At 30.6% G+C, this 24,640-nt stretch overlaps 2 protein-coding genes across 4 annotated transcripts; one reads left to right on the forward strand and one right to left on the reverse strand.

The window, feature by feature from the left end:
• Nucleotides 1-99: 99 nt before the first annotated feature.
• On the reverse strand, nt 100-6,081 carry LOC139527835 (macrophage migration inhibitory factor-like). Its single transcript, XM_071323512.1, has 3 exons — nt 5,920-6,081; nt 3,929-4,098; nt 100-520 (listed from the first exon to the last, which is right to left on the reverse strand). The coding sequence occupies exons 1-3, from the start codon at nt 6,025-6,027 to the stop codon at nt 451-453; spliced, it is 348 nt and encodes a 115-aa protein (XP_071179613.1). The 5' UTR covers nt 6,028-6,081; the 3' UTR covers nt 100-450.
• A 130-nt stretch (nt 6,082-6,211) lies between these two features.
• Nucleotides 6,212-24,363, forward strand: LOC139527836 (transmembrane protein 134-like). Of its 3 annotated transcripts, none has more exons than XM_071323513.1 (7): nt 6,212-6,498; nt 8,392-8,447; nt 11,924-12,007; nt 18,159-18,235; nt 19,468-19,512; nt 20,110-20,163; nt 21,177-24,363. In XM_071323513.1, exons 1-7 carry the CDS (start codon nt 6,334-6,336, stop codon nt 21,254-21,256), a joined length of 561 nt encoding a protein of 186 aa, XP_071179614.1. In that variant the 5' UTR covers nt 6,212-6,333; the 3' UTR covers nt 21,257-24,363. The 3 variants fall into 3 exon arrangements, with proteins under 3 accessions (XP_071179614.1, XP_071179615.1, XP_071179617.1); XM_071323514.1 differs by lacking the exon at nt 11,924-12,007 and adding an exon at nt 11,294-11,314 and having other exon boundaries at nt 6,231-6,498; XM_071323516.1 differs by lacking the exon at nt 11,924-12,007 and having other exon boundaries at nt 6,232-6,498.
• The last annotated feature ends 277 nt before the right edge of the window (nt 24,364-24,640 follow it).

The following is a 24,640-nucleotide window of genomic DNA, read 5'->3' on the forward strand; positions in this document are numbered from 1 at the left end:
TAAGTTTGAGTTTAGAAGTTTTTATAGGTTACATTTAAGCTATCTAAATTGCTTATATATTTTCAGTCAATTCATAAGATATAAAAATAAAAAAGCTCCTTGAATTTTATACTTTAATCCACAAGTTTTTTACATTAAAGTGCAAGAATACATATTCATTTCAAATATATGTTGTTAAAAAATGCTTATATCAAAATACAGTTAGGCTGGGAAAAACAATGTGATGCATGGTAACCATGGTAACCTAAATCAGGTATAAATAGACCATTTTTACAAAAATCAAAAATCAATGTAGCTAAATGTCATGCTCTTCGTTTCTTTATCATATGATGAACTTTCAACGGTTTATTCAACTGTTTGTAGTTATCTTCAAAGCCAGGAATAACATAAAATGACACAAAAAGGTTAACATAATCTGTGTACTATTATTATTATATGTCCACATATCATTCATTGGGCAAAAGTCTTTCCATTGAGACCTACATTTCCTCTTTCCAAATCCACAAATGTCACATAAAATCTGAAAAGAAAATATTTTATAATGTTTTACATGCAAACGTAATGATATGGTCTAAAATATTCTATCAGTATAGAAAAAAAATTGCAATAAAACTTTTTATGTTCTAACAAATTTGCATTTCTTTTTTTCAACATGCATACAACTCCATTATCACAAATACAACATTTGTTTAAGTTGTCATTCAGTTTTTTTCTCATCAATCCCCAATAATTCCATACTATATAATGCAATTTTGTCTTCACATAAAATACCATTAATTAGTTCATTTTTGAATAACTGTTTATAAAATGTTGAGTTATTTGAAAATCTATGTTTTTTTAAATTCTATGTCCAGTCAATCTAGCATAAATTTGATCCTAACCTTAAGGCAATTGCAACAGAATATTTTAAAGTTTTAATCTTTAGCAGTATACCCCAAACATATATACATATAAAAATGTCCAACAAAATCTAACTTGAGAAAGATTAAAAAATTACGATTTCAAATTTCTATTGAGATTTGCATTGATAATGGGAGATAACTCTGCACAAATGTCAGAAATGTGAAAATAAAAATTGATACTAAATTATAACTTCACCTCTTTTATTCAGCAGAATGTATAGTTTTTTGATAATTTAACTATCTTAAGAGTTTATAATAATTCATTAGTTGACCATTTATTAAATTTTTCAACATGTCATGGTGAAGAATCCTAAATTTAATAAAAATAATCAAGCATATATTCTTCTTATTGAGGTTTAAAGTTTCTTTAAACAAGGAACGTGTTGAACAAATATAATTTACAGATATAAACAATACTTAATTTTCACGTTAATTTTTCAAAATGGTAAGAATTTGCAATTTTTTTAATAAAAAAAAGCCTCCAAAATATATAAAAATACCCATAACACTTTGGTTTTGTACATTTCATGAGCAGAAGATTACATAATATAGTCATATAAGAACTTATAACACCATTTAAGTATCATACTTTACATGAATTTTAAGAAAGGTAACCAAAAACTGACAGAAAAAAAGATTAATTTTTACGTAGTTATCTCCCCTTTCCTATGTTAACTTCTATATTAACTTTAATAGGGAATTGAAAATGCTGATATTGAGTTTTCCTCAAATTAGATTTAATGGGACTTTTTTCTGTGTACATAATAATTTGGAGCTTAATGCTTTAAATAAAACTAAAATAAAAACTGTTGAAATTAGTTTGAGGTTAAAACTTAGTTTGACTGGACTATTGCTTTAGCTGTATTTAGCAAAAGACTCTTCAACTTAGTATTTGATTTTGCTTTTCAACTGTACTTATGCTAACGCCCCTTAGGTACTCATTAGTCTGATGCTGACAACACACAAGTCAGGCATATCGTAAATTTGGGAAATTTTGGCATTTGGATATTTCGGCGGTTTTCTCTTGAAGGGCATGTGTTTTATTTTGGTGTGTATAATTTGAATGATTTGTCCAATTGATGTGTTAAACTTTGGAACAGTTTCAGTGAGCAAGCTCATTCATATTTGCTTTAATATACCTGTTTATTGACAAAATATAAATGACCTACACAAACTAGAAACACAACAAAGTCAACTTAATGAGGGATATGGATGCAATTGCAAATCAGGGGCGGATCCAGCCATTTTAAAAAGGGGGGGTTCCTAACCCAGGACAAAGGGGGGGTTCCAACTATATGTCCCCATTCAAATGCATTGATCGTCCAAAAAGAGGGGGGTTCCAACCCCTGGAACCCCCCCTCTGGATCCGCGCCTGCAAATAATTCCGTATCTCAGGGTTCAAAGCTGACAGAAAATATGAAAATAAAATATAAAACATTAAAATCACTTTAAAAAAGATTATTTATTTTTTAACAAATTTTAATCATTATATCTCTATTGCAGAACATGTTAATCAATTCAAGATAAAAGATTACAAGAACTGTTTTGATATTCTAATAACCACTAACAGCATCTGATTCAAGATAAAAGATAACAAGAACTGTTTTGATATTCTAATAACCAATAACAGCATCTTATCAGTGATAGCTTGGCACATTTATGACATACATGTGTGAACATGGTGAATAAAAACTCATTTTGTGTTTTCTTAACAATTTTAGAAAATTGACAATTAAGTAGAAAAAATATAATGTTTTTGTCAAATTATACCCAGTATTTATTTGCAGATTTTACTATGCATAGAATTGTATGAAATATACAGACGATATAATGTATGAAATACATATCCCAATAATTAACATTACTATATTATCATACAGATACGCAATTTCAGTGTTTCAATTTTTAGTGTAAGCTTTATTTTGGGTGTTAAATTAAACCAAAATAAAACTACTACCAAAATAACCCAATTTATGGTAAAAATAAGCCTGTTATGGTTGATGAAGTTTTTTTTATAAATATGTTTCTGCTAAAGGTTTCCCTCCCTGTCCTAAACAATTTATAAATATATTTCAAAAGGTGAACAAAATTCCCCTATGTAATTTATAAATAAAAATATAATTTAATTTTTTTTTTTTAAATCAAGTTTTTCTACCTACCATGCCTACCCTTATCTTTTTAATATTTGTGTTGCCTTGTTTTAAATAATGCATGTTTGACAAGTGAACAAACTTGATCTTCTTCAAATTTGAGGAAAGGATGTCTGGCTCTTTTTATATATTTATCTTTTCTTATTTAAACTAAGTTTGATTCATTAATACTTAACCAGATTCAGTTGAGAAAAGAAATAATTATATAAAGCCAAAAAATCATTTTTTAGACATATTTTTTTATTGTTTCCCTTTTTAATAAAAACAACCACTTATCTTTAATCAGCACAGAAATAGCTCAAACAGCAAGGTTGCACAAATGCTAAATTTTATACACTTGGAAATTTGGAACTTGTCTGAGACATTGTTGATATGAAATTATAATATAAGTTTCATAAAAATCTAGCAAGATTTGTACAATGAGAGTGCTAACGATACACTTTTCCATATATAATTAATGTTTCCAAGGAGTTTTAGTCAAGGAAAATAAATTATCCGCACTGATTTTCAAACTCTTCCAAGACATTGCTTATATAAACCTACCGTTCAAGTTTTATAAAAATCTGGCAAGAATTATACAAATGAAAGTGCTAAACAATGCAATTTTCCATAGGGCATAATTCTTTAAAAAAAAAGTTCATTTGCACTGATTTCTTACTTGTCCAAGACATTTCTGACAAAAATCTATAATAATCTGAAAAGATTTGAACATGTGAGAGAACTAACAGGGCCGGACAGACAGAAAGTAGGAAGGACAGATGCCCAGTATTTCTATGACACCAGCATGACCAGTAACACATCGCACTGGGGACAATAAAATGTCAACCACAGCAAAAGTTAGTACGCCATCATGTAATTTAGATTTATGAATTTTACCTATCTTGTGCAATTCCTAATGTTGTCTCTATAAAATCTGCAATTTCTTTAGAATGTTCCTTGTTCTTTTCTCCTAATGCTCCAATACTGTACAGTTCCACACTACCACAGGGATCAGTAGATCCCCCATGACTCATCATTTGGTCTGGGTGTACCCTGACTGTAACATACTGAAATTACAAAATGATTTTGAACAATATTGATATAAAAAAAATGAGCAAATAACATTGCTGTCAAATACCACAGGTTATTACCACTTTTTTTTAAAATATTTTTTGATGTGGTCATGGTGGTATTTGACATCAAGGTTATTGGCTCTTTTCTAATTCAATTAATTAATATTTCATTATATAACATGATATTCATCATTAAACACTATTTGAATGCATTTAAATAAGTTGGTTACGAGTTTACAATGGTATGCATATGCTATGGTAAGAGTTAGTGCTAGCAATGGTACGAGTTTGCAATGATCATGATGATAAGAGTTTGTTTTTAGAGGTACAGGTTTATATAAGTACAAGTGTGCAATGGTACGAGATAACTATAATCGTCTAGTTTTAATATTTGGTTTAAACATGTAGAACATTGTTGTTTGTACTACTTTGTTGTTCATAATATAAGTATAAAAGTGGTGGGCGTTCGCAATGAATCCGGGTCCGTCCGCCCTGATTCTGGTTCGCCCTAGTTTCTGTTCGCCCTAATACCTGTTTGCCCTGAGTCTGTTCGCCCTGATTTTATTTTTAAGTATAGTGTTGCGTTGTGTGTATATAATTGAATGTGTTGAAGTCGGTCTACAATTTCGCCGAATATTTACGATGACGATGTATCATGTTAAATTGTCTAAAGCTAGCTGCTTTACATGCTATACTAGGTTATAAGTTTCAGTACATTTCAGGACTATAAGTTTTTGAGGACTAAGTTTGTATCTGTATGTAATTACGTTACTAGGAAATATAAGTTTCTGTAAATTCCAGCACCACATTGTATTTTTAAATGTAAAACAACTGAAGACTAAATTATTTGTATGTAATTGAATATGTTGAAGTTTACATTCACCGAATATTTATTTATGATGTGTTCTGTGGTACTGCTATTAGGAAATAAGTTTCTCGGAATTTCAGCACTACATTGTATTTTTAAATGTGAAACAACTGAAGACTAAGTCACTTTTATTGTCTTGCTTCTACGAGGATAAGTTTCTGACTTATACCTGACATAAAACAACTAAAGACTAACATGACTAAGTTATTTATATATTTAACTTTATTGATACATTTTAACAATTTAAAAATATTCAGTAACAGTTATAACAAGATCAATTCCGAACTGTACGTCGCACACATTTATTTCCTAAACAAATATTTAAAAGCACTAAATAGAATTACTATTAGTGAAACAAATACCAAAAACACAGTCACACTGCTGTACATTGATCACTTGTCATCAGTGTTTTTACCCATCCTTTTTTTTATTTTTTTTTTTATTTCAAACTGAATTTTACCCATCCAAGCTGACTATTTTATTTGAGAAAAATGTTATTCTCATTATTAATCCATCAAAGACAATTTATATAACAATCAGTGGTATCAATGGTTTCAAATGACACCTACTCAGCAATCAAATTCCGTCAACAGTAATATTAAAAGTAATTATAAAATAAAGTGTAACAATGCAGCCAAGACTTTTATTTAATTAATATAAATTTGGCAAATATTCTGTATTTAACTTTTAATAGATATACATAAATTTTAATATATATATATATTTCGTTCATTGATGTAACATATACATATCATAAATGAATATAGGGCGAACGAACCCAGGGCGAACGGACTATCAGGGCGAACAAACTCAGTGCGAACGAACCTAGGGCGAACATGTAATCAGGGCGAACGATCCCGATACCGTTCGCAATTATGTAAATTGTCTCCCCTTATTTGTTGTTTATTTTGCTGATTATACATTATTAAAGGAATGACAACTCATACACTTTCTGGTTTTCCAAGTCTCTTAGCAATAAAACTTGAAGCATCTAGCAAAAAGTTTCCAGGAATTTTGTCTTTAGGGAGATTGGTGTAAATGGCAAAAGTCGGCATAATTTTTGCTTGTGAAGATCTAGATACCGCTTAAATCGCTAACAATTTTTACGCACATTCCCAAATTCAAAGAAAAACAAAGTCAAAGTAAGTTTTCCCTTCATTATTTTTATTTTCTGTAAATTTGATTTCTATTATATTCAATTTATGTCCGAGTGATTGTTTTCAGTAATTATTTTTTTCTGTGTCTGTTTGTTGACAATTTTTAATGTTGTAAGCGGGAATATTTTTGGGTGTAAACTTCTTGAACTGGTAGAAAATTGTGTTTCAAAAAATGGGCTAAACTAGGAGACCAATGAAATAAGAATGACAACATCTGAAGTAGACGTTACCGATATAAATCTATCAGATGATGAAGATAAGATAAGAGTATATGGTTCTACATCATCAGAGAATCCGTTTAAATTCAAAAGGAAATCTGGCAGCAATGTTGTCAATGTTGAAGACTCTCAATCTAGCACTGACATCCTGGTCAGTATATTCACATGAAAAGTGTCGTAATGGGGGTACTTTCATGACAAATAGCAGTAAATGTTCTCGCCAAAAGTGAAATGACATTAACAGATTTATAGTAACTTTTGTTGCTCTTACTTTTACTTCGAATTCAAGTTCATTTTTATGCCCCACCTACGATAGTAGAGGGGCATTATTATTTCTTGTCTGTTCATCTGTCCGTTCGTCCGTCTGTCCCGCTTCAGGTTAAAGTTTTTGGTAAAGGTTGTTTTTGATGAAGTTGAAGTTCAATCGACTTCAACATGTTCAAACTTGGTACACATGTTCCTTATGATATGATCTTTTTAATTTTAATGCCAAATTAGAGATATTACTCCAATTTCACGGTCCAATGAACATAGAAAATGATAGTGCGAGTGGGGCATTCGTGTACTGAGGACACATTCTTGTTTCCAACAACTTTAACCATTATTATTATTTGATTATCATGATTATTGGACTCCTAACAAATCACTATAAGGATATTTTGACGAATGATGGTAAAATTTTTATCAATTTATCGCTTTAAATGATAGCTGAAAATGACTGTTTGATGGCTAAGGACATTCCTTAGTAACCCTCATGGAACATGTAGTTAATTCATTGATTTGTTGCCAGAAAGTGTTAAAATTTGTGAATTGCAGTGATCTTCGTGACCTGTTATATTATGACAACTTTCAATGTCTCTTTTGCAATCATGAATTTAGATGCAGTCATGCATCATGATGTCTTTTTTTTCTTTTTACAATTTGCTGACCATCCTATATATAGCAAAAAAAATATCTATTTTTTCCATCCCTGTCCTGGCTGACTAATCATCCTTAGGTGCAGCAGGAGCATGATTTTATGAGTATATACATGTATGCATAGTCCAAATACAACATGTACAAAATGAAATAGTTATGACATGAAACGCATATCAATTTTTTTCTGTTAATTTTTCTAGGCATACTTATACTAGGACGTCAAGCATGTCAACTAAAATAGAATAACCCTTCAAGACATCAATTGTTCAGACTTTGGTTTAACCACAAAATAATATGTTAAAAAAATACAATAGAACAACCATGACAAAGTTCTCTGATATAATATCTACCTCAAAACATAAAATTATACTGCATAAAATTGAGAATGGAAATGGGGAATGTGTCTAAAGAGAACAATCCGACCATAGAGCAGACAACAGCGGAAGGCCACTAATGGGTCTTCAATGCAGGAGGAACTCCCGCACCCAGAGGCATCCTTCAGCTGGCCCCTAAACAAATATGTATTCTAGTTCAGTGATAATGGACGTCATGCTATTCTCCTAATTATATACAAGAAACTAAAAATTAAAAATCATACAAGATACCAAAGGCCAGAAGCTCCTGACTTGGTAAAGGTGCAAAATTGCGGCTGGTTGAACATGTTTTTTGAGATCTCAACCCTCCCCCTATATCTCTAGCCAATGTTGCAAAAAAAAATGCAAAACAAAACGCGCAGTAAAACTCAGTTTAAGAGAAATCTGAGTCTGACATCAGAATATGAAATTAAAGAAAATGAAGAAAATGACAATAATACATGTACATAAATGTACAACTGGTAATGATTACATGATTTAGCAAAGGAAATTCCTGCCTAAATGTACATATTTTTTAAGGTGTCTATCATTTATATGACATGTACACAAAATCTAGAGAATCCTAAAAGGATTTTAAAACAAAAAATAGAAACTTAGCATTATCAGATCCTTAGTAAGGTGGACACAGTGCAATGCAGTGAGATTCTGTATTTCAATCGACTCAATTGTTTTAATTCCAGGTATGGATTTTCATTGTTAAGGGGCTTTTTGTCATGTTTGTGTTGTAATGACAATTACAATTTCTTTTTCAGTATGATGATGATGCACAAACACAATCTCTCATATCAAGTTCTGGATCTAAATCAAGGTATTAAAGCCAAATTATACATGTGTAAAGATATATATATATTTTCAGCTCTATAAAAAAACATTTTTCATTCACCATGTTCACAATGTACATTATGTATGGAAAAGTACAAAATGTACATGTAAGTTACAAGACAAAATTAACATACATGTTCACAATGTACATGATGTATGGAAAAGTACAAAAAGTACATGTAAGTTACAAGACAAAATTAACATACATGTACCATTTGTTTTGGCAACTCTAACTGTAAGTGGTATAATACATGTCACTACATGTATCATTGGACTGAAACTTTTTTTATTTTAAGTTAGTATTTTTCAAAATTAACTCTGGCTACTTTTTACAAAAATTTCTTGACACACGTTGCTTTTCAATATAATTTACATATATTCTACAATGTATTAATACCTTACATTCCTTACAATGTCATAAATCAAGCTTATAGTAAAGTTTGTTCTTCAAATCATGTAGTAAGCAGTCATGGTTGTGTAGAAAGTTTAAATGTATACCTTTTATATGTCCATATTATTATTTTCGTGATATTTATAAAAGATAAAAGGTTTCTTTTTCTATCAAAAATCACTCTTTTATTGTACTTTTTCAAGTGCACCTCTATAACTATGACTTCAGGATGTACTTAGGTGAGGTTTTGAAATTTGTGTCAAATGTTCGGACTCCTTGGTGTTTTTCCAAACAATACAATGCAAAATATTTTGCCCCATAACACCCATTTATTTGTTCATATAAGACTTACTTAGGTAGTACATAACACTACAGGGAGATAACTCTGTAAAGTCAGCTAAACGTTTTAATTACGTTGTGTTGCAAAAGGAATATTAAGCTTCTCAATGATCAAAATTGGTGTTTGTCAAATTGCTATATATAACCAGTGTAATTTTTGTCGAGCCTGCAACTTTTGTTGCAGAAAGCTCGACATAGGGATAGTGATCCGGCGGCGGCGTTAGCTAACTTCTTAAAAGCTTTATATTTTAGAAGGTGGAAGACCTGGATGCTTCATACTTTGTATATAGATGCCTCATGTTATGAAGTTTCCGTCAGTCACATGTCCAATGTCCTTGACCTCATTTTCATGGTTCAGTGACCACTTGAAAAAAAAGTTCAGATTTTTTGTAATGTTGAATTCTCTGTTATTATAAGTAATAGGATAACTATATTTAATATGTGCGTACCTTGCAAGGTCCTCATGTCTGTCAGACAGTTTTCACTTGACCTCGACCTCATTTCATGGATCAGTGAACAAGGTTAAGTTTTGGTGGTCAAGTCCATATCTCAGATACTATAAGCAATAGGGCTAGTATATTCGGTGTATGGAAGGACTGTAAGGTGTACATGTCCAACTGGCAGGTGTCATCTGACCTTGACCTCATTTTCATGGTTCAGTGGTTATAGTTAAATTTTTGTGTTTTGGTCTGTTTTTCTCATACTATATGCAATAGGTCTACTATATTTGTTGTATGGAATGATTGTAAGGTGTACATGTCTAGCAGGCAGATGTCATGTGACCTTGACCTCATTTTCATGGTTCAGTGGTCAAAGTTAAGTTCTTGATTTTTGGTCTTTTTATCTAATACTATATGCCATAGGTCATCTATATTTGGTGTATGGAAATATTTTATGATCTTTATGTCAATCGCGCAGGTTTTATTTGACTGTGACCTCATTTTTACGGTTCATTGCACTGTGATAAGTTTTTGTGTTTTGGTCTATTTTTCTTAAACTATAAGTAATAATGTCAACTATATATGTTGTATAGAAGCATTGTTAGCTGTACATGTCTGTCTGGCATGGTTCATCTGACCTTGACTTCATTTTCAAGGTTCATTGGTCTTTGTTTAATTATCTTGGTTAATGTTAAACTTATGTGACAGTTGTATTAAAGTTTAGCTTTATACTTAGGACTATCAACATAATATCAATGATTAGTATAGAAGGCGAGACATTTCAGCGTGTGCACTCTTGTTCTGACAAAACGGTTAGTTTAAATTCATTTAATTTTTTATATTTATTGTTAAAGGATCAAAAGTAAATGTACTTTCACAAAATTTTATGAAAATTAAACGAGCAAAATTAATTTTAGTGAAAGTGTTGGGTACCACCTTATTAGCTCATGAAAGGTCATTTACCAAAAATTTATAGGATTCTTGATTTTCTTATTTCTGTTTTGAGACCCAAATAATACCAATGCAAATATAAGGTAAAAGTCCGAGTCAGCCTTTTCCCACTATATTTTAAATCTTGAATATGTCAAAAAGGAGGTCCATGACCTATCAATATTTTTAGCTTATCTTTATCCTTAATTGATGCTCTACCAGCTTATAGTATCAATTTTAATTTCTTAATTTCTTAATTTTTACCTAACATGCCTAACCTCACCTAGGTTTGTTCGTTTGTCCCGCTTCAGGTTAATTATATATAAACAGTTAAAGTTTTTGGTCAAGATAGTTTTTGATTAAGTTGAAGTCTAATCAACTTGAAACTTAGTACATATGTTCCCTATGATATAATCTTTCTAATTTTAATGCCAAATTAGAGTTTTTACCCCAATCTCACAGTCCATTGAACATAAAATTGAGAAAGGAAATGGTGAATATGTCAAAGCGACAACCACCCGACCATAGAGCAAACAACAGCCGAAGGCAACCAATGGGTCTTCAATGTAGTGAGAATTCCCGCACCCGTAGGTGTCCTTCAGCTGGCCCCAAAAAATACATTTTTGTAGAAAATGATACTGCGAGTGGGGCATCTGTGTATTCTTGTTAATTAAGCAGATATTATATTTCGTGTTTTAATTACATGATTACCCTTCCTAATTATTTTTGAAGGAAAGTTGTAAAAAGTATTTGGTAAGAAATTTGTTAATTTTCTGATGGGTTTATTTATACAACAAGTTTTATAATTCTAAGCAGCCGTAACCATGCAACCCTTACCATGCAACCCTTCCAAATTTGTATCACTGTCAGATATGTAAGAAATGGAAAAGTTTGAGTGAGGTAGAAATTATAAGACCAATGTTTATAAAAAGAGGTCAAGCCGACTTGTAAGCTTCTTTTTAATTTTACATGCTTACTATGAAATTAACATGCCCTTAAATTAATGTAATGAGAAAAAAAGGCTGGGCTAATTGGCAAGTTAAATTTGGGTCAAGTTTAAGCTTGTCTGGCTCTTTAAAATGTGCTAGCATCTGGTTAACAAGAGTCTTCTAATTTCTACTTTGGCAAATTAGTCATCAATGAATTGTCTGATGATATTTTTGGCACAGAATAATGATATTTGAAAATTAAGCTTATTTTCCATTTCTCATTCTGGTCAGTCATGAATATTTACCTGTATTCAAGCAAGCTTTTAAAGATTTGGTGACCATATCAGACAATCTTGCTTCGGCCTTCCACCTTTTCTTACCTTACCTTTCTTCTATTCTCCCTTATTTTGTTTCATCACTGGTGATTTTGTAGTAGGAAATCTGCAGTTTCTAACCTGTCTGTAAGCAGAACTGACGAGAATGTTAGTGTCATATCCTCAAGGTCATGGAACTATAGGTAAGGTCGTTCCCAGCTTTGTACATTATATATCAAGCCCTTATATCATGTATATTACTTTTGCTTTGTTCTTACATACTGCATGTAGTGTAAAATTACTGGTAAATATTCAGGTACATTTTGTAAATGATAATTAGAGTGTATTGATTGTATGCTAATTTCAGTTTGGAGATTAAAAAAAAAAATTAATTTCAGTTGTTAAAATGGTAATGAATTATTTTTGAAGACATTTTATTTTGTAATCTTGTAAATTTGGTTTATAATCTCAAATTTCAACTTTGACCAATATTTGCAGGAATTATAAATACAATCAATATTTTCTCATATGAAATTTCCAGTAGTTTTACCACAGCATTTATTTATAATTCAGCTTCTTTCTTTACAGCAGTTTATACTACAATGTACATGTATTTTATTATTTGGTTAGTTGTTATTAGCATGATAAGTGTTACTATTACTGTTTTTCAAAAACTCATTTCGTAAAAGCGTAAATTAAACTCTTTATATCTTTTAATTATGAGTTATCCCTCTTTTGTAAATATTACTTATATATTGATGCTACAGATCGTCTCATTTTTTTTACCACAGAACATGCAGAATTTAATTTAAAATTATCTTTTGATTAAAATTTTATCAATTCATTCTTAACCTAAACATGCTAAAGTCACAATGCAATCATATGCTAGATTCAAAATTATAATAAAAAGCAATGTTAAGTAATAGTAAAAGTTCAATGATAAGTTAATATTGATATTAAAAGACCTCCGAACAAAAAGGGTTGTTCAGATCTCCGAGCCCGAAGGGCGAGGGGATTTGAACAGCCCTTTTTGTGAGGAGGTCTTTTAATGTCAATATTAACTTAATCATTGAACTTTTACTGACTTACAAACCGTCAAAAATATAAGAAAAGTACATAAAAAGCACTTGCTGAAACCTAATTCCCCTGAACTGGACGAGTCTAAGTATGTTCAACTTAAATGATAGTTAAACTGTACTCAGACTGATATATACAATTAACAGTTACCAAATTGAAATGCAAACGGACCGTTTTAATAGAATTACATCATAATTATCTATTTATGATAAAAAAAAAAAATAGCATCTAAATAATACAAAATGATAGTTTTACAAAATTAAGGGGTAAATTTATATTTTTTCAGCCAACTTTTCAAAATAACGATTTCTTATTTAATAAATCAGGCAATCAAAACCCCAAGCAGACCTCATTTATAACTGAACAATGAATATTATGCCCAAAACTTCATGCTATATATACTTGATGTTTTTGATCTGTCAGTAATCATGAAATAGATTCGTAAAGATCAGACCTTAGAAAACAGTAAGTAAACTCTTCTAACAATTAGCTTTTTAAACAGCTTGTTTCAGAACATCTAATCGGACAGACCTAGATGCATAAGGTCCTTCACAATATTCATCCGGTAAATGTTCCTTTTGTTTCTGATTTGGTAATTTTCCTACATTACGTTACATGCGAATACAAAATGAATAATTTTGTCTATTCAGTCCAATTAATTATTAAATAGTTCTTGCTTTATTTGTGTTTAAAAAAAAAAAAAACTATGCATGCAAACTTCAACATGTTCAATGAATAAAACCGTATTAAACTAGGTTTCACTGGCCCGATTAAAACGTGTGAGGTGAGATATGTTTGCAAGTTCAATGCATTATATGAAAACAAACTCTTTAATCTAGTCGCCCGTTATTCCCTTTTCATGTCTAACACCTGAAAATTTGTTTATCTTTCTTAGTTTTATCCTTGCCTGACAAAAAAAATCATATGTTCTAAATCGTATTAAAACAAAAGATAAGAACCATAGTAAAATAATATTTAAAACTTTTTAATAAGCAGTCAGTTATGTGATAAACTGAAGAGACCCCCTCCGCTCCCGATTTTTTTTTAAATGGAAATTGTAAATTATAGCATTTTACAAGATCTTGTCTTTGTGTGCTAAGTACTAGTACAGAGAAAGCTATTAAGTTGATTGACTGTTGGTTGCTTTACGTCCAGTAGCAAATATTTCATGCATGTTCATGACTATAACACATACATTTTAAATACAATAGGTCGTACAATAGGAGGTCAACAGTGAGGTTGGACGTGAAACTTTTAAAATACCACTGGAAAATGAGGGTATATTGAATAAGGACAGAAATTTAGACTTGAAACAGCTGGCAATATTTGGACCACTCGAATATTAGGTGTAAGAGTTTTTAATTTGCCAGGAGCGTTGATCCATAAAATCTACCCTGAAGTCGATCATCCATGTTTACGTGTAGTTTACAAAATCATTTCAAGCATCTAAGTTAGGTTAGATACTTTAAGTTCGCTTTAGTAACTGTGATAATTCTGTGAAACTGTATTGTGTATTGTGCTTTAGTTTTTGGTATGATATTCTGTACTACCAATCTCTACCGCTCTCCTGGTTGGTCTCGTGTGGGGGCGTTCGCCTCGAGAGCGGGAGGTCATTTGTTCGAATCCCGAACGGGTCAAACAAAGACGTTAAAGACTGGCCGGCTCAGAGTCGAAAATGTGTCCGGGTCGGGTGACTTTTCTTCCTGCGAACTAATATCTTGTGAACTTACACGATAAAAAAAACCGAATCAGTTTGTCAGTCTGGTAAAAAACGAGGTTAATACTCTTATATTTACATCTAATCGTCCTGAATATTAATTTTATTTGCCGCTGGTCGTCATCCATTATCATTATTTATTTTACCGTTTTATTATACAATGAAGTAGTTTTCTTTTACTGGTTTATATTACAACTTCTTAAATTTTCACCGATCAAAATTAAAATATGGCAGGTGAAATTTTTCAACTAAACACTTGTGATTGTTGGGATATCTTTGACGGTAAATAATATTAAATCAAATGTGCCTTTTCGGATATATATAATATTTGACGGAAAATATTATTGAATTAACTCAGTATACCTATTATTTAGTCTGGGGTCAGTTTTGAGCTTATCATTCTGTATACGCGTCTTTCTATAAAAAAAAAACGAATGTTGACTCTAAATATTTTTGTTTATCTGTGTCTTTAGGTTGCTGTTGCATTAATTTTTACCTTTATCTCCTTTTTATTAAAGAGGGGTTCCCAACCCAGGACAAAAAAGGGGGGTTCCAACTATATGTCCCCCCCCCATTCAAATGCATTGATCGGCCAAAAAAGGGGTGTTCCAACGCCCGGACCCCCCTCCTGGATCCGCAAATGAAATGATTCGATTGGGTATAGAAATATTGAAATATTGACATCTCTGGACCTCTCCTGTCCCACAGTATACCCTTGATAAATGGGTGCGTTCGTTTAGCTTATTGGTTATATAAATACGCAGCTTTGTCCGATCAAAATCAATAGGAATGTATATACGATGCCTGGTGCAGTGAGAATTTCACGCTATCTTTAGAATTAAACATTAGAGGGAAAGACGATCTATGCACGAGTTGAATGATTGAAATGTGTAAGCAACAAGAAAGGTCAGCTAAATGTTTTCAAATAAGTCGCATGACTGATTTTAATAACATTTTTTGTGACTTTTGCTAGAACAATAGTAGACAATATAAAAAAAATGAAACGCCCAAAATATTAGTTGAATCTTTTTATAAATTGTTGTCAACCTTTTTTTATCATTTTTTTTGTTGTTGCTTTTATAACAACTATTATACCAGTCTGAGATATAAATAAACTTGAAACAGCAAATGTTGTCACCTAGACGAGACAGCCGTCATGGTACGCTTCAATATTTGAGTTATAGCCACTCAGTGAAGATTGTTTTTCTGTTCTAGTCCCTCCCCTATTAGTTTTGCTGGAAATTATACAATGTAAAACCTGATGTGTACTACGACAACATTTTTTTAATGTTAAAAAAAAAGATTAAATGCAAAGAGAAAAATTGATGGAAGAAATGTTAAGATTTACGCATAAAAATTCAAATGTAAATAATAATATAAAAAATGGAAAAACTGTTTGAGACTATAACCAACTGAGGACAAATGATTATACATCACTAAGTGAAGCTAATTAATTTATTGCTCCTTTGTGTCCAGTGGCAAATATGTCATGCATATTCACGACTAGATTCAAAGTGGATCAATCGGAATCAAATGCTAACAAATTTAGAGTGGCACTTTTTACAATAAAGCAGAGCGTTCGCTAGAGGTAAAACGTATGCCGTAATAGAATAGATTTGAACCATAATGATAAAACTCGAAAGTTAAGCTATTAGCACTTCTTCTCAATTTTTTTCTCCGCGGTAAGCGAAAGCAATAAACAAAACGTCATGAATTTACGATCAATAACGGCTTCTATAAGTAAATGAGATATGGACTTTTTTTATAAATAAATTCCTATTGCAGCCAGCATCTCCCGCTTTGGGACAGGATATTATTTCCACAAAATACCGCCTGATTATTGATCGGAGATATTTAAGCAACCAAAAGCTCTTTGAATCAAACAAATTCTTAAATTGTAAATTAAGGTATTTTGCTGGGTGTTTTTTCCCGATCCTATTGCGGACCCCTTGATTTTAAGAGGGCGTATCTAATTAGTCATGCCCGATTAACTTTAAGTAAATTGAACCTCAACTTAAAGACTACATCGGGTAAATAAGTTTGAGGTACAATAAGTAGACAATGAGATCGTCCCAGGTTTCTTAGATAATTATTTTGCGTTGAATAACAATGAAAAATGCACGAGCAGGTTTGTAAATATCATTAAAGTGTTGAAGGACAGAACCTCAATGAATTCCTTGATTCTTCAATCTTTTTAACACCAATTTTTGGGGGGAGAGTGGTTTGCTTGGCAAATTTTGCTGTTTCTATGACATATATAACTTTAAAACTAAACATTTTATGAAAAATGTTAAATAAAACGAAAAAAAAACAAACACAAAATAGATAAAATTGATTTTTTGTATCATTTCTGAATCATTAACACATTTGTTCATGTTTTAAATTTTATATTCAGTTTAGTCATTTAAATTGATTTGGTGACAGTTACAAATATGAAAATTTTTATACTACAACATGTATATATATGTAAATTATGAGGGTCTGGATACTTTTTACAGAATATAGATTAATCGGCAAAATATGCAGAATAAATGCATATGAAGGATAAAAAAAACACAAAAAAAAATATTAAAAAAATTAAAATGAGAAGAAGGATATGTGGTTCTGATAGAAAGATTTAGAATATAAAGGATAGAAATGATCAAAGAAAAAAATAGAGAAAAATGATTCAAAGCATGTAGGAAAAGAAGGACCCGCATCCAGATTCTCATTTATATGTTAAATTATTCTGTGAATGTCTGATCAGTATGATACATTAGCATATAGGATCATGTAAAATAACTGTGCTAGTCTATTGTCTGAACATTTATTAGCTTCAGTGAAAAAAGTTATTCTTTTAATACATAGGGTAGTAATTGGGGTATTTTCTGACTAATAAGGATAAACAATTTTGCTGACTCTGACTTTAACAGTCTTTTTTGGTGCATGACAATAAAGTGTACATTTTCATTACTCAGATATTTTTTTCTTAAACTTTTTTTGACAAATCACATTAAATTCTTTCCAAATATAACAGAAAAGTAATTAATTATTCAATATCTATGATGAGAATTGTTGTATGATTATTGTTGGTGGATAATAATGCTTTTAAAATTGTCAAAACTATCTTGAAAAGAAAACAATCGAAATCAGTGATATTTTAATCATGTTAGTGAAGATCAAATAGCTATATATAACTGAAATGTATTGAAATAGATTTTGTTTTTACAGTTCTTCTATAAAAGCATGCAAAACAAAACATTGATCAACTTGCTTGCTATATTTACTTGGTAGTTTGCAAACAATAGGTAGGCAGAGTTTCAGTCTGTTTTTATATATACTGGGATTTGATTGGACAATAAGAATTGACATGAAATGAATTAATGTTTATTGTCCAATCATATTCCTGTAAATAGTAAACAGATTGAAATAGACTACCTACCTGTTGTTTACAAACATCCAAACAAATATAGCAAGCAAGTTAATCAACTGTTTGTTTTGCATGCTTTAATAGAAGAACTGTAAGTACATATCTGTTATGAACTTCTTTTATTTAATTTTTTAATTTTATTGTATTTTAGGTGGTGGCAGCATCCAAAGGTTCGTGAAAACTGTCGAGTTGTGATCGGGGCTTTTGTTTTAACTTTGATAGGCTTATGTAAGTAAAGACTAAGTACTGTGACATCATTTATATTTTGTGGGTACCAATTTTTTAGTTGATTGCAGAAAATCTTGCCTTTTCATGGATATACAATTTCATGGTTCTGCCAAAGTCTGTTACCATGATAGAAATTTGTATTTCGTTTAACATTTAAATTTATGTTTACCTGTATTCAAGAAAACTAGGAAAATTAGTATCCATCCAATAATAATTAATCCTCATAGTCATACTTTTGAATTTATGCACTTTACTTTAAATTTCCTATGTCATAATGCTTATGATATTACATCACAGTTAAAGAGGGACAAAAGATACCAGAGGGACAGTCAAACTCATAAATCGAAAATAAACTGACAACACCATGGCTAAAAATTGTTTATGACCTGTGTAACCCATTCCTAAAGAATAACTCAAGATTAGTGTATATTCTGTTAACATGTATTATTGAACAAAAACCAAAATACACCCAAAGCCATTTTTTTATGAGGCTTAAAGTTAGTTTTGTACCAATTGGGTAGAATTTTTGTACAATGTATTTAAGATATGATTAATATTTAGCATGTTCAGATGAATTCTAGTTTGGTGTTAAATGTTAGACCTAAAAAGATTGTGTGTTGTCATGTTGTTAATATTTTAATTGCAGGACTAAGCAAGATGATTCAGTTGGAATATTATTTGAAATTATTGGTAATTGCATACAAGTCCAAATATACTGACATTGATTTATGGAACACTTACATAAAACTTTGCATAGGAACTACTGTAAATTCAGAAATTATTGTGATGTTTTTATTATTGCAATAAATGCGACAGGATCATAATCGCAATAATTTGCACTTGCATTTTGAAATTTATTATATGAATTAAACACAATTTTTCTCAATATTGCAAAAATGTGTAAATCGCATTTAAGTCTAAAAAAACAAAATCACAAGAATAAATGCACGCAATAATTTCTGAATTTACAGTACATTTAATGTTGTCTTTACCATGCTTACTGTAAGTATTATAAGATTGGTATTTCTGATGATCTAAGAATCATTCAGTGTTCTCCCCAGCCCCTTTAATTTTAGCATCATAGTAATAGGATGCTATCAGTGCATTGATTTTCTTATAGACTTTGTTACTTTTTAAAATTCAGAAATTATTGAGATGTTTTTATTGCTGCAAAAAATGAGACAGGGTTATTTTAGTAATATGATTAAAGTTTAAATTGAATTTTTTTTCAGTATTAGTAATTACCGGTGTTGCAATAATGATCTCACCATTTAGAGGTAAGATATTAATATTTAGTAGTTATAATTGTTCTATAAATAAAAGCAACAGTAGTTAGTATACTGCTGTTCAAAAGTCATACATCGATTAAATAAAAATAAATGTGTGTCCCAAAGTTATCAAAGGAAACACAAGAACGATAGTCTATGAGGAAAACAACAGAACAACAGAAACACTGAACTGTATAAAAAAACACAAATATAGATAGAAACCTACTATTTGATAACAACTGCCATATTTCTGACTTTGTACGGGACATATATAGAAAAAAAAGATGGGTTAAGCCTGGTTTTATGGCTAGCCAAACCTCCTTCTTATATGGCAATTTAAAAAAAAAACACTAAATGAACAACATTATGTGATAGGAATACAGTACAAATAAATGAAATCTCAGGACAGAGAAATACATGAATAAAAATTACAATAGTACATTATTGATTACAACATGTAAACTACAGAATAGCCACGGACACCTTTGATGAATATACAATGTATAAAAAATGGATAAAATCGTTGAGCTGATTTTTAGTGAGTTATCTCCCTGTAGTGTTATGTACAACCTTAAATATTTTTTATATATTTGATTATTACTTCAGGATGGCATAGTTTAGTGTTCTTTATTGGAGGGTCACTGTTCCTCATACCAGGCTGTAAGTAAATGTACTGCTAAGTCAAAAATGTATTTGTGGGTCTCATTGGGGTCTAAGTGTGACGCGGGATTTCTGATTTTTTTGTAAGCGCGACACGTGAAAATCAAATTATTGTGCAAGAAATGAGGTCTTGCAGGACCCGGGAAATGACAAAATATGAGAATTGGTTACGTACATAGTGTAAGCGGGATATGGGAATCTGACAAAAAAGTAAACGGGATCTGGGATCGGAACCCCCAATGAGACCCCCTCATTTGTGCATATATTATTTGAATTTTTAAACAATGAATAAAATTGTCAGATTAATTATTGAGATTTCAAATAAATCAGCACAGAAAAAGTGCATTCAAGCTTTAAATGCAAGTTTTTTATAACCTTTCCTGTCACATTCTTTTCTAGAATAAACACATTTGTATGAGCTGTAGAGATCAATTTCTGTTGCATCAGTAGGAGGGTTGACTGCTGAAATCTTTCAATGATTGTTGCTGTATTAACCATATCATGCATTTAAATAGAACAGTAAAATGTTTGGATTTAAAAAGTTATGTCAACCTTTCTTTGGTAGTAATACAACAAAACTTGGAGATATGTCAGATGTTTCTCAAACTGAAAAATAGACTATTTAGCATATGCATTGGGGATTTGTTATTAGAATATCTGATATCTGAAGTGTGTCTATTGATATCAGAAATAAGAAGTTGTAGTATAATTTCCAATGAGACAAACACTCAACAAGAGACCATAGAAGTTAACAACTAAAGGTTGACTATTGACAATGTTGTCTTGACTATTTTAGTTTCAAGTGGGTACCATTTTTTGTGGATTAAAGAAAGCTTACATAGATAACTATATTTGTTGTTTTTCTGAAGTCTGCATTCAAGTCTATAGAAAAAATGTCATTTGTTGAACATTTAATTTCTTGGTTCATCTATACCTGTTAAATCCACAAATATTGGTATCCAAGGAATAATAAGGAACCCACAGTATATAATGTTGTTTTTTGTGTATTTCAGTGTACCATGTGGCGTACATATATATGGCAGCTACGGGTAGAAATGGTTATTCATTCCACAACATATCTGTGTTTAGCTGATACCAGTCAAAGTCTGTGTAGTTTATTCTCAACGAATGGAATCAAAAGATTAGCAAACTTGATAAACCAAAATATACAGGATATCTATAATATTTAGTTGGAACGAAATGTGCAGTATTTACTAGACGGTTATTTCTGGTATAATCAGACTGATACATGTATGAAATCTCACTCGTTCATGAACTGTAAATTCAGAAATTATTGCATTGTTTTTATATTGTGAAAAATGCGTCAGGGTTATAATCTCAATAATTAAACATGCATTTTGACTTTTTTTTTAAAATTAAACCAGATTGTTCTCAATACCGCAAAACTTAAAATTGCATTTTAGTCTAAGATGACAAAATCGCAATAATAAATGCATGCAGTAATGTCTGAATTTATATATAGTTACTCAGATATTGTTTCTAAAAAACATGTATCACCATGGTAATTAATTAGATATGAATATAGTCACTACCTCTGTAATCTATGTGAAATCTTTAATCTGCTTTGTAGTATTTGTATTATGAGTGTATAATTTTTTAATAAGGACTGTTCCAGAAAATACTATCCCCCCACCCAACCGTCCCCCAGAGCCAGCACTTTTTTATCACCACCAACCAAAGAAATCAAAATACATTAGAACAACACTCCCTTTGCATTTTGGTATTACAAATTTATACAACCACCCACCACATAAAATTACAAAAATTTGCCTTCCCAGGGGGTGTAGTATTTTCTGGAACAATAAAACAATAGGTCTGTCTAATATACCATAAAAATACGCTAAGATCTGACAAGTTGTAAAAAGGTTCATGTGTGATGTAGTTAATTGTATGTTTTACTTTTTACACTATGCATATATTTGATGAATTTGCAGTTTTTGTATTGCCTATACAGATTCAAAATGTGAGACACAGGTATACTTTATCTGGCAGAAGCATCAACAATGTATTAGTTCGTAATAAAGTCAGTTTATTGGGAACCCTTTTGGTAGGTCAATGATATTTGGTATGCAGCTGTATATAAAGCATTGACACATCTCATTTCAACGGAGATTGATTGGCCCTTTACCTTCAGTCATGGTTCATTGACTTTAGATATTTTGCATTACTTGCGTTTGGATGTTTAAGTATTGATATTTTGATTTTCAACATTTGAATTTCACTTTCAAAATAACAAAAAGGCGAGACATATCTCTGCGTTAACAGTTTATTACAGAAACATTCAACAATTGAACCAGATTATTTAAAGTTTAATACATTGATTGCTTGGGTTATTTGTATTGATTTTTGTTTATTTTTGTTTACATTATAGAAGTTTTGTTATGTTTGTTATTTTACAATTTTAAACAAGTTAATGAATATCTGAAATTTGAATATTTCAAAACAGGGTATGCCTATAAACAATTGATGACATAACATAACATAATAAAGAATATACCTAACAGAGATTTAATGTTCAAACAGTTCAATCATTCATTCATTTGTTTCATTTATTTATTTATTTATTTATTTATTCATTCATTCATTTATTCATTTATTCATTTCTTCCATTCATCTGTGTTCACTTTACATTCTAAGATCCTAAAAATATAAAAAAAATTGGATAAATGTTTGGTGTTGAAGTTTTTTTTATGGGACTCTGGATTGGGTTTATAGATACCCAGATAATGTGCATCCAAAATAAGAATACAGAAAAATAGGTAAAAAATAGAATAACAGGGTGTTTAAATAAAACAATGGAAAACTTGGACAACTTTTAGAGAAAGATAACCTTAAAATCAAAGAATACAGAAATGAAGGATCCTCTGATATATGTATGTAATATGATATTAACCAGTATATAATCAGGTTACCCTCAAGAGATTGAGTCAACCACAGACACTTCCTAGAATTATTACAATCACTGTTCATTAGCCATTAGAGTGCTAAGACAGGGTTAATCCCTATGAATGGTTATTTTAGTATCATGATTTTTTCAGTTAGGTCTTTAGATAAGACAGTTAAATTTTAGCTTTGTTTTTTACTTATGTTGAATGACCTTGTTAGTCTTCATGTAGGGTTAATTTCGTAGTTTAGATAAAGCAAAATTTGACAAACATGGGAATTTTTCTTGTATACATTTTTGTGTGTGCAAGAACTGGTTATCATTACACAAGTTGTTATGTCCTAGCTATAGAATTGGTATATAGTTATAATTTACACTTACACATTTTAAAGGACTAAATTTTGTTCCCGAACTATTCATTTCAGCAACATTCATGAGTAGACCTATACATGTCAAACTTGTACCTCTCAATATATGAAGACATAATAAAAAGTGTGAAAAGTGTGAAACTAAAAACACGTGTCAATAAGGTATCTGCAAAAAATAAGTAAGTTTGCTGTACATGGTATATCGCATATTTTTTTAAATACATGAAAATCAAAATTATCCTTTCCTTAAAATATTTGAACAATTTTATAGATAGTTACATACTATTAGATACTGTGCATGTGTAATTGTTTATAGGATTGTTGTTAGAGAGTTCTTATTTATGCTATACGTATCCTATAGAATTTTACAAGAATATAAAGGATGTTATTAGGTGACCTAAGGTCAAGAATTCAAAATTGATACTTTAAGCTGGAAGAGATTTTTAATTAAGGATTAAAATAAGCTTAAATTATTGATAGGTCATGGAGCTCCTTTTTGAGATATTTGCTTTATAAAATATGGCGGGAAAAGTCTGACTTGGAATTTTACCTTATATTTGTATTGGTATTATTTTGGTTTCAAATCAAAAGAAAGAAAATCAGAATCTGCTTTAATTTTGTCAAATGACCTTTTATAAGCTATATATTAAGTCAATGTTAAACGATAAATAGGTGTTATGGGGCAAAATATTTTATTTTGTATTGTATGGAAAACACCTAGGAGTCCAAACGTTTGACATTTATTCCAAAAACTCACCTAAGTACATCCTTAAAGTGACAATATATTTATTTGTCATTATTGATATAATGAAATTCAGTATACAATTTACATCCTGCATATGTTCAATTAATACCCTCACATGTTTATGTATTAAGTTTATTGTTTGCTATTTCATATGTTACTATTAATAAAATATTTTATGAACATACATTATTGATATTGCCTAGATAAAAAAAGAAATATATATAGGATGGGCCTTTTTATTTTTATATACACGGATGACCATATCTCTTTTTATTCACAAAGTGCAAGATCAACATTTATTGATATGCACCTGTTGTCTGTTATTGGTATTATAGTTTACCATTTTCTGCCCTTTTCACTTCTCACATTTTTTCTGCCCTTTTCACATCTCACATTGTCTGAATGCCCTTGATTGATTTATTGTTCCTTGACGGGGTCAAAAGGCAAGTCATATGTATG

This window comes from Mytilus edulis, chromosome 6, assembly GCF_963676685.1.
Source record: "Mytilus edulis chromosome 6, xbMytEdul2.2, whole genome shotgun sequence".
In the NCBI taxonomy this organism is placed as follows: domain Eukaryota; kingdom Metazoa; phylum Mollusca; class Bivalvia; order Mytilida; family Mytilidae; genus Mytilus; species Mytilus edulis.

Coding starts and splice junctions, on each gene's coding strand:
- LOC139527835 (XM_071323512.1), bottom strand. CDS start 6,027: ATGCCGACTTTTGCCATTTACACCAATCTCCCTAAAGACAAAATTCCT. Junction 4,099..5,919: donor GACTTGGAAAACCAGAAAGT/GTATGAGTTGTC, acceptor TTGTAATTTCAG/TATGTTACAGTCAGGGTACA. Junction 521..3,928: donor TTAGGAATTGCACAAGATAG/GTAAAATTCATA, acceptor TTTTCTTTTCAG/ATTTTATGTGACATTTGTGG.
- LOC139527836 (XM_071323513.1), top strand. CDS start 6,334: ATGACAACATCTGAAGTAGACGTTACCGATATAAATCTATCAGATGAT. Junction 6,499..8,391: donor AATCTAGCACTGACATCCTG/GTCAGTATATTC, acceptor TTTCTTTTTCAG/TATGATGATGATGCACAAAC. Junction 18,236..19,467: donor TTTAACTTTGATAGGCTTAT/GTAAGTAAAGAC, acceptor ATTTTTTTTCAG/TATTAGTAATTACCGGTGTT.